At 46.2% G+C, this 11,055-nt stretch overlaps 1 protein-coding gene across 1 annotated transcript in view; it reads left to right on the forward strand.

The window, feature by feature from the left end:
* The first annotated feature begins 524 nt into the window (after positions 1 to 524).
* The window catches only part of SLC22A3 (solute carrier family 22 member 3), a 30,628-nt gene continuing 20,097 nt past the window's right edge, over positions 525 to 11,055 (forward strand). Inside the window, exons 1-2 of the mRNA XM_069010713.1 lie at positions 525 to 1,245; positions 10,346 to 10,449. Coding sequence (XP_068866814.1) covers positions 832 to 1,245; positions 10,346 to 10,449 — 518 coding nt within the window. The 5' untranslated portion in view covers positions 525 to 831. The remainder of the gene's footprint in view (positions 1,246 to 10,345; positions 10,450 to 11,055) is intronic.

Consider the following 11,055-nt stretch of genomic DNA (forward strand, 5'->3'; position numbering starts at 1 on the left):
AATAATATTTAACAAGGTCATATAAAAGCCTTCTTGAACAGATAGATCAAACTTCAAGAAAAAAATCTTGGATTTTGGTTGCAGTTTGTGACCTTCACTTTATTTATGCTACAGAAGGAAAAGACCCTTGTGAATTAAGTGTGTACAGATGCCGAAGTAGTGCCTTGGAGAAGTAATTAAACTTTGCCAGAGTATTAATTTCTATTTGTGGAAGGAAAGACTATAGGTTTTTTAAAACAACTTTCTTCCTGCCTCTGCCATCCTGCAGAGAGACTGCATCACTCACTGATGCTTTTTGCAATAGCTTCTGTGCTCTTTCCCATTTAACTCTCAGCTTTATCCTTGCACCTATTAATTTATCGCAGCCGCTGCGGGAGCTGGCCTTTGCAACTGGCTCGTCCCTTAAGGAGTTAACCGGGTTTATTACACAAGCTGTTTAACATTCGGAATGAATAGGAAATGCACGCCCCTCCTCTCCTACAATCTGTTTGTTGGCTTCGGCTCGCACTCCTCCCCGTCTGTGTGTAAGCCCAGTGCCACTGGTGGTGCCCTGAGTCTCCTCGTGTGTGCCTGGGTGTGTGCTGGGTGTGCGCCTGCATGTCCGCCTGCCGCCGTGTCCCGCTCCGCCTCCGCTCATGCCACCGGCAGCATCGTGGTGTCTCCGTGCCTGCCTGTCTGTCTGTCTGTGTGTCTGTGTGTGCTCGTGAGAAGAGAGGAGAGAGGGGAGGCGAGACCGTCACGTTTGTAGGAAGTGTCAGCAGCCGATGCGAAGTGTGAAAGAAAACTCTGCCATCTCTCGGGCTGCTGCAAGTGGACAGACCACCTCACATAATGCCATCTTTTGATGAGGTTTTGAAGGAGGCCGGGGAATTTGGAAGATTTCAAAAAAGGGTCTTTTTCCTCCTTAGCCAGACAGGCATAACGTTTTCTTCCCTGTTCGCCAGCGTAGTTTTCCTTGGGCAGGCACCAGACAACTTCTGGTGCAGGATCCCTGGGGCAGCTGAGTTAAGTGAACGATGTGGCTGGACACTGGAAGAGGAACGAAACTTCACGGTACTGCCCCTGCACCTAGGGAACAAGTCCGTCAGTGGGGAGTGCGAGAGGCTGGATGTCACTTGGGACACCTCTGTCAGCTGTACCAGCCCGCTTGCCCGCTATGGCAATCACAGCATGGGCAACCTGCCACTCGCCACTTGCCACGATAACTGGGTCTATGAACAGCCCCACTCATCTGTTGTCAGCGAGGTAAGGAAAACACCTATCCTCTAATCGGTGGTGTCTATCCTGGTGTGGGATTGCAGCAGTAAAATGGGATTGCCAATGCAAGGGTCATTGCTTTGCTGGCTGCTTTTCCTTCCCAGATTTATTTCATTTTGAGTCACGAGCAAATCGGGACAATGAGTATGATCAAGTGCTGGCATCAAGCTTTTAGGGAAAGGTGAGCTGATGTGAAAGGTGGCTATTCAAAGCCCAGTGCCCAAGCAAAGCCAAATATCCTGAAGAGATACTGCTCTGTCTGTAGAGGAATGTCAGATTAAAACAAAAAGTTAAGTCCTTGCAGCTGAGGCTTTTGCTGCTCAGTTTTGGGCCAGCAGCTTTGGCAGTGTAAACTCCAAGGGTACTCTATGACCTGGATCAATGTAGATTATCTCTTCTCTGTATTTCCAGTATTGAATATTTAAGTTTGCAGGTAATAAAAAACAACAGGTGGCAGACTGTCTATCTGAGATCTGGCAGGAGTCAGCAGAAGTGATTGTGCTTACTTAAGAAAAAAAAAACCAAACGCACATTTCTGCCCAAAGCTAACATTCAGCTTTTCCTCAATATCAGTGTCAGAGAACAGCAGGCTATTGTCACTAGTGGTAAGCACTGGCAAGTGCAGTGATTTTTTTAATGAGGCTGCAAAAGGCCATTGGAGATTCTTTCCTAGGAGATCCTCTGTGAAATCTGTAATTGTGCCATGGATGTGCTGTGATTTGGCTCCAAAATACAGTCTGCACTCTAGGAGTGTGTATGTTAGGGTCATTCTGACAGGAATTGTCACCCACGCAGTGATGAAAAATACAAAGTGTGCTTAGAGGGATTGGCTCAGAAATCATCAAGGTGCACTGCAAAATGTGTCAGCACAGCTGAGGGCTCTGGTTCCTCTCTGTCTCAGGAGCCTCCCACTGTGCTTTTAATTGGGTGCTTGCACCGGAGCTGTGTCCTCCAAAACACAGAGCAGGGCACAGCAGGCAAAGCCCTGAGCAAACACTGAAAAGAGATGCCTATCCCATCCTTTCAATTCACCATCCTTCTCCCATCCAGCTGGAACTGCTGTATCCACTTGCAGGCTTCAGGCTGTTCATTCCCTGAGCACTGCATGCAACCTGAGCAGCTTTAGCCAGCGTCTATGCTCAGGAGAAATCAGAGCACCTGACTGGCCCTTGAGCAAAGGTTCAGAATTGGCTTTTGTGTATGATCGGTGAAGTCAAGGCTGCTCAGAGGGCTGCAAATGACATGCAGGGAGCTGATGTCAAACTTTGGTCCCTAATAATGATGTATCTCTGCCCACATTGGCAGTGGAAGGTAGGGCTGGGTGGGCAGGAGGCCAGATGGTGCCTGGGAGCTGCAGCCTGGCTGTGGAACAATCCATGGGACATGGACGTGGTGGGAAGTTTATACTGCCACCTCCAAGGCACCTCTGCTGGGGCACTGCGAGGAATTAGACCTTAAAATTAAAAATATAGATTCCTTTTCTGTTGCTGTCCCTTTTTTTCCTGTTCAGCCTTGCTATAGGTGAAAGCATGTAGGTTGTGTCTGTAAGATCGTGCTCAGAGTCTGTTTATGGCAGCGCTTTGTGTATCAACAGACCCATTGTGATTTTCCAGCAGTGATGGGTACAGCTATGGGAAAAGGAAACCAGTATTTGTCTTGCAGCAATAAATGGGAGAGAAAGGTTCAATGTTCTCGGGCAAATACCTCATCCACCTTCACCTTCTTCCTCTTCTCTGCTGGGGAGACCCTTCAGGGCCAGGGAAGGGAGGAGAGATGAAGGATGCTTGGGGAAAGCACTCCCCACCTGTGCTCCCAAAGGTGCATATTGGGAAAACCATGGAGTAACAGTCTGCAAGGAATGACAGGCTGGGACTCTCTCTCCCCTGTGCCAGGGCAGCAGGTCCCACCATCAGTGTCAGTGTGACTCCTAGAGGTACTTTGGCTGGCCAGGTCCCCCTTGGATGGAGGCTGATGGGCTGTGACCTGTGCCACTTGGAACCTCTTCCCAGTTTTGCAACATTTTCTGGATAAATCATATCCCATGAGGCTTGATTTCTTCATCTAAAAAGGAAGCTTGTGGCATGCATGTCCTGACTCAATTGCTCTGAGATCAGCTACTAAACGGGGCTTCATATCTTATTAATGAGTTATATATCCAGCAAAGACAATTTAATTCTCAGATTTAATTTAACCTCTTTTTTGCCCAGGTGAGTCTCTAACAAACCATGACTCAATTTAGGCTCTGTTTAATTAGCTCACCAAAGACTTGTTTTCTTATCCATCTACTTGTAAGTGCTTCATTTTGCCCATGTGTGCAGAGATGTTTCTTTCAACTAAAGATTTATGGCATGTCTTGTTGAATCAACAGTGGAAGCGACTAGGGAGACAAAATTAAAAGGATGAGTTACAAAACAGTCTTACGATATACATCCAGGGAGAAAGAGAGAGGATGGGGGGAAAAGTCAGTGTGCTCAAGTCCTTCCAGGCCAATGGCAAGCACAGGTCCAGTGTGAATTTGCAGTGTGACAAGGGATTCAGAGGGCAAAAGCAGGCATATAAAGCCTTCTCTGAGAAAAGATGTCACATAACACCACAGGTCTGGCAGCCAAACCACAGGCTGTTGCAATAAGTTCTGAGCACCCTTCAGATGATAATCATGTGGCTGGATGGACTGATTCATGAGAAGCTGTGAAACAAATGGCATTGTGGTACCTGACTTCACTGCTCATGTTGCTCACTGGCCATTCTCTCATCTTAGATAGTTATTTAATGCAAAGGTGTTCACAATAGCATCAGCAGAAGGAAGCAAAGGAAAAAAGGGGAGTGTGGATTGATAAAAAGCACACACTTCTCTGTATATAGTACTTGGGGTATCTGCTGCACCACCTGCTACTGCAGGACTCCTGAGTCTCAGTGTTGGGGTACAGTGAGGTTCTGGGAGAATGTACAGGACTTTCCTCCTTCAGCATTTGAAGAGAAGAGCAAATTGTATTAAAAAGTCATCACAACACATGGTAAAGCCAGTGACCTTGTTCTAGTGATGGGCAACACAGTATTGCTAAAGATTCCCTCTTAAAATCTTCCTTTGGTGTCCAATGGGCTCTGAGAATAGGTCCCTACTTCTGCAGTGACATGGCCAAGGGTGTCTGTTCCATTGCTTTAGGTCAGGCTTTAGGTCAGGCCTTTCTGTGAGGGCAACACAGATTCGAGGAAGTTGTCACTCATGCTGCACACACAGATCTGCACTGTGTTGGAGTTGAGCAAAGCAGACCTGGGTTGACATAAATGTTTCGAGATACCATTTTGAGACACAGCTGCATTGAGGTGGTGGATCTGTGCAGAGGACCTTGGCCCAGTGCAATCTGGTCTGGTTTAGTTGAGCATGTCTTGCCCATCTCCCTGTGAAACTGCATCAGCAGCAGGATAGAAATGAAGTGGCTTCTCAGATTTTTCTTGGAGAGGGAAGCTGACAGGGTAAATTATCAAGGTAAATAGATTCCTGGCTCATGCCAGCTGGTGCCATCTGAAATGATGCTGGTCCCAGCAGGTGGCTGGCACTGCTCAGGAGGGAGGGCTGCTGACAGCAGCAGCTCTTTTAGAGGGAGGAGGGAAGGGAAGGGCTGTGTTTCTGTGCAGTGGATTGAGATGGAGAAAAAACAGGTGTGCTGGGAGGCTGCAGTGGACTGGGGGCCACAAACTCATGCTCTGGCCCAGGGGTCTGGAGGGGAGCCCAGGTCACCCCCTGAGCTCTGTAGCACTTGAAACAAGAAGTGTTTTGCCTGCCAAGACCTGCTGGGTGAGCCTTGTGAAGGACCCATGTATCCAGGACATGCCAAAGTCAATAAACCTAACTTTTCCAGGAAACTGTGCTGAAGTTGGGATCACTGATCTTTAATACTGCCAGGCTTTGGCACTGTGTACTTTTATCCCTGAGGAGACAAATCTAGTACTTTGTGACAGGGTGGCTGGAAATAGTGTGCAAAGGGAGAGCTATTTTCTTCAGACATTTTTGGCACTGATGACTCCTCGAGGCATGGGCATGAGTTACAATTGCAACTGCAATGAAATGGCCTGAGACACTGGAGGGAAAGGAAGAGGGAGGTCTATGTGGTCATCAGCAGCTACAGCACAGCTGGGCCTATTTTAGACAGCATTTATTTCAGCCTTTGTTGGCAGGAGTTGAGGAGAAGGGACAGTTCTCAATATGTCCTGTCTGCAGCAAGTCTTCATGCTGTAGATGATGTCATTTTGAGACCTAACAATAATTTGTTGCTGAAGTGTGAGGTCTGAGGTGGACAAATGATCATCTGAACATAGCCTATTGCACCTGCTGGGAATCAATCTTCTTACTTCTCGGCTTGCCAGCCACCTAAGAAAATACCAGCCTGCATTTGCAGAGAAACCTGTAAGGAAACAAATATTGTTTGTCTCACGGTTTTTACACTCCCTCGGAGAAGGAGATAACATGTCAGTCAAACTCAGGATGGAGAAAGCACAGCTGGTCCTTCTGCTATCCTCCTCCAAGGGAATAAACAACTCAATTTACCCTCAAATTGTTGATCTAGTGTGACTGCTGTTATTGGCATGGCAGTATATCCTGTCTTATTTTCACTGTCATGCTGGGATTAATATTAATTAGGGGAGGGAAAAGGGAAAAGGGCACAGAGAGCAGAGGGAGCAGCAACTGCTGAATTTCTCATGAAGCTCTGACTAAGATTTGTCTGTATGGGAGGGGCTGGAGCAGTTGCTTGCAGGGGTTAAGCCAGTGGGGTGGCGTTTCTTCCACTGCCATCAGGCCCACTGGTACTAGCTGGGGGTTTAATTTTTTTCTTATTATTTTGAGGACAGCTGCTGCTTTTCCTCCGTTAGGAGATTAAGAGTTTCTCCACCTCCCTCCTTCTTTGGCCCTGAAGAGACAGAAAAAGAGGAGGAGGACAGAACAGGTCATTTGTCCTAGGATACTCAACGAATGAGGTGATCCAAGTGCCAGGGACACAAAGGTCATGGGCCTTCAGTCATGCACAGCAGAGAAACTTACAAAGCTTTCAAAGCTAACCCATCCCTCAGGCTCTGAGTCCCAGTGCCCAGGCAGCAGGGTAGTGACTGACTCCTCTTGTCCTGTTAAGTGCTCAGCTTGAAACAAGATATGGAGAAGGACAGTTGCTTCATCCCTTAGCACTCTGAGAGAAGCTTTAACAGAAAGAGAAAAAGAAGATAATTTCTCCCTTTCCACTGCACTCCCTTGCAGAGGGGGTTTGTTGCAATAAGGATGTGGGAAAGCTAGCAGTTTGAAAGGCCAGTGGACGGCAGAAGAGGAGAAGAGCTGCCCAGAAACAAATAAGGAACATGCAGCAACAGTCAGCATCTCCCCATGTTTCCTTAAACTATAATATTTCACTGAACCATTTGTCACTGGGAGTGAAAGGGTAAACCAAACACTTTTTGGTCACTTGTATGAATACCATTTAAAACATGACATGGCTCTGGACATGCTGCTGCAAATGGGCTGGGGAATCACTGTAAAAGTTTATTGATCATAGAGTTTAATCCATTGTTTTGTAATTTAATTGTAACAGGCAGTAAAGCTCTTCAGAATTCCTACCCAAGGCTGCTACATTTTGAGGAGCTTTTAATGGCATGTTGTGATTTAAAACAATATATTTCTACAGGGATATGTGTGCTCAAGTGAATAAAGGTCTCTCAAGTACCAGGAATTACAAGTTTGTGCTCAGTCTGTAGGTCAAACTTAAATGGAAAATGTTTGCCTCATTTCAAAGCTACGAAGAAAGGAGAAGTTGCCACAGCCCCATATTTCCCAGTCATTAGTCATGTCCAAGCTCATCCAGTTGCCACTCCTTCTTACGCTGATTACACCACTAATGAACTACAGGGAGCCAGTGCAAAGCCTCTTCCTTCTCCTAGAGAAATCTCACTCAGGTGGTTTGCTGCTCCTTTATAGACCAGTGAAGCACACCAGTGCTGTTCCTTCCAGTCATGCCACTGCTTCTGTAAATCTGAGCATCTCGTTGGTGTCCAAGCCTCAGCAGATATGCAGATATTTATGACAGGGATGTATTTCCAACCAGCAGTGGATGGCTGCATGGACTGCAAGGGTGGCAGGGAGGACAGAACTGTTTTTCCCATCTGTTAAGGACACTATAGAGGAATTCGGGAAGGAGCTGGTTCCTGCTGCCTGTCTGTGATGGCAGCACCTCATTTCTGCTTACAATGGCAGCTCATCGTCAAGGCTAAGAGAAAAGGAGTGAGGAAGTGGATTGTTTACCACTTGGGGCAGTTTTTCAGTCAGCTCCCTAAATGGAAAGGGTCGGTGTTCAGGTGCACAGTGGTTTGTGTCCTACAGTGGATAGAAATCCTGCAGGTGAGGGCAGGACTGAATACAGAGGTGAGTTGCAGGGCTGTGCTGGGTGCCTGCACTAGTGCAGTAAGAGGCTCGGCTGAGAGCACAGCTATGCCAGGAAGGGGATGTGCCCTTAGCTGGAGCTGGCCAGCTGAGCTAGATCACCTGCTTGGTGATTACAGTGAGGAGCCAGCTCGCTGCATTCTAACAGGGTCAGTTAGGGTGTAGCCAGCACTGTACAGAACAACAAATAGGCTTAAGATCAGGGGAAGAAAAACCTAAGGCTTTACTTTGCTTTTTTGTATCCTTCTCCCCTCGGCCGCATGGCACTGCAATAAATGCTTTAGCATTTTTAGAAGTGTAAACACCAGCCCGTGCATGGATGGGCATATGAATGTTCAGGAACAGACAGGAGGCACCATGCCACTACCTTTTGTGGAGGCTGCTAGCAAGGAACGTGGGAAGTGTTTGGTAGGGGTGTCATACAGGAGGACTAAGGACTAACTGGAGGCAGTCTGAAAACGTGGGTAAACTGTTGCCGATGATTTTTGTCCAAGGGAAGTATATAGGGATAACTTTCAGGCACAACCAAGCCAGGTCACAGCTGAAGCAGTGAAGTGGGTCTGACAGGCAGCTTGGATAAAGAAAAGATCTCTGCGGGGTGTTCAATTCTCTTTTAAAGGTTACATTCCCCTCTAAAGGTTATGTTTGCAAATGAAAAACAAGACATTAGCGGGGTGATGACTTCAATGCTAGGTGTTACTGTCAAGCAAACAGAAGTGCTTATCTGTACCAGAATTTATTTAAATACTTAGAAAATGGCAAAGTGCAGGACTAACTTAGGAGAACAGTTAGTGTATTGTCACTAATCTTCAGGAAGAGCCCGCAGCTCCTTAGAAGTTTTCTGTATGTTCCTATTTCCCAGAACATGTACAATATTTCATGATATTGTTAGTGTAGAGGTAGTTTCAGCTGCTGCATAAATCATAGGAAATTGCTGTACAGATGAAAGAATCTTCTCCGTTAAAGATACTTTCCCCTTCCTTTCTGGCATGCATTTGTTCTCCTGCCTTCTTTCATGATAGTTTATTCCTTGCCTGTTTACAGTAAAGAGAGATCAAATAATTTAAAAATAAATACGGTTTTTGAAAAGGGGTCAAGGAGAGTCCCAGCCTCTGGCATCAGCACAGGGAATCGCATTGTGTTTTAAAAGTCTTCTTTTAATGGTCATTCTCACAAATCCCCACTGTTTTTCAAAGATACATCTTTTGATACTATTTGCCAGGGTTTTTATTGCTTCAAAAAGCAAGAGGTTAAGCAGCATTTGAAATCTGAAAGTGCTGCTCCATGTTCAGGCTATTTTAGGAAAGCATTTCAATTGCCCTTGAGTATGACAGCTGAGAGCTTTTATTCTTCTTAGAGGTTTCTGCAGCTCTTGCTCAAGATTTACAGAAGTGGAATGCAGGTGCTCATAGCTTGAGGTGGCTGAAAGGTGGCCAGTCAGGCTCCCTGGAGTAATGGGGTTGCCATCAAAACCATGGCTTTGCTTAAAGTCAGTGGAGGTGGGATATCTATCAGGTGAGAGACCTATGAGGTGCCCCTTGTATGTCCTGTCTAGGCACCTCTGAGACCTCAGGCCCAGATAATACTCTGGGCATTTCAGTGTGCAAATGGGCTGAGATGGAGCTCAGGCACATGACACTAAATTTTAGGGTCTGGAGAACTGTGAATGGCAGAAGAGGCTGCTATCTCTCTAGCCCACCTGTGGCCATTCCCTTTGAGAGGAGTGCTTGAACATAGGTGTTGTCATGTGCTGGTGAGCACAAATGTGGCACACTGTGTGTGCTTTGGCAACCAGCACCTTGTTGACAATGAAAAAATATCTTATAGCTCACATCTGAAAGCAAAAGGGTGTCTCTAGGTAAATGGTGGCAGCTGCTGTTGTCTGTGGCTTCCTTTGGTCCTGAGACCTCATTGTTCCAATGATTTCCCTAGATATGGATTGAAACCTCCCAAATCCCATATAGTCTGCAGTGCTTAATATTTCTTTATTCTCCAAGAACTGTAAAGTAATTTCCCATGCCATGCTGTCTATGTTAATTCTATTTTTAGTTCCTAGTCCCTCCCTTCCTCTCAACCATTTCCCTCTTCCTTTTGCCTCCACTCATCCCCATCCTTGTTAGTATGCTAGGGAGCAATGGATGCTGCAGTATAAGGAATAGAAAAGTCTGGGAAAGCTACACCAAGAAAACATTTGTTCAATGTGTCTGAAATTGATCTGAGATCTGTTTTCAGTTTCCTCAGGGACTACATGTTTTTGCTTTTATCTAGAAGGCACAAAGAAGAACAACTAAACCATTTCTATAAGATGCTGTTTTCACTGGCAATAGCTGTGGACCCTTATTCTGCACTAAACAAAGTCAGGACTTTGCCTTGGCAATGTATTTAACAGTGTTGTTTGCAGAAGAGCGATTTGCTGTCCAAATCTGGACAACTGATGTATGAAAGGCAGCATCAATTGGCAAGGAGGAGCTCTCCCTGTTCATGGCCACTTGAAGAGTGGGCCTACTGGTGCTTGTTATTGAGCAAGAGTATTTGAACTTCCCCTTCCCCTCCCTCTTCCCCTTCCTTTTCAGCTTCCCATGTGGACCTATGCAGTTCTGTAATGTTTTGCCCTGAGGGTGACAAATGACCCACCTGGGTGTTTATGTCTCTCCCTTGTTCCTACAGTACGATCTTGTGTGCGCCAATGCCTGGATGCTGGATCTCTCACAGGCCATCCTCAATCTGGGGTTCCTGGCTGGTGCATTCATCCTGGGCTATGCTGCAGACAGGTACAGTATGAGCTCTGCTGTCCTTTGGCTTGTAGGGAGGTGAAATCACTTCCAGTATCACGTGCAATAGGCATGTGTCAACATTTTGCAGGTTTAATTCCCTTTGGATAAACATCCCCAAACGGTGCTAACAAAATCCAGCCAATGTAATTTTTGCTCTGATTTGGGCTGGAAACTTTATGTGATTGTACTTACTGGTCCTGTTTGGACCTCAAAATTCCATGAAATGAGCTTTTCTTGTGGTTTTTGATGTTTCCTGTGCACATCTGGACCCAGGAACGGCAGAAATAAAAAGGAAGAATTCAGAGCAATTTTCTGGACTGATGTTTACTTGAAGGATGGCACCATTAATAGGCACCATTGATGAAGAAAGCAGCTACTTGAGGAAAGAAGGAAGGGGCTCAGTGGGTAACTCCCTCCATTCACAGGCTGTGCTCATATACTTACCTCTGAGGTCACAGCTCTTGTCAGCCTCTCTATGAGAGCTGGATGAAACCAAGGACAAGTCCCTCTCAACCTTACCTATTCTGTGATTCTGAAAAGGTGTGGGTGATGTTCAGGCTTGAGTACCTAACCTGCGCCAGAGGTAGAGCTCCCATGAGCTCT

This window comes from Aphelocoma coerulescens, chromosome 3 (genome assembly GCF_041296385.1).
Source record: "Aphelocoma coerulescens isolate FSJ_1873_10779 chromosome 3, UR_Acoe_1.0, whole genome shotgun sequence".
NCBI classification, from domain to species: Eukaryota; Metazoa; Chordata; class Aves; order Passeriformes; family Corvidae; genus Aphelocoma; species Aphelocoma coerulescens.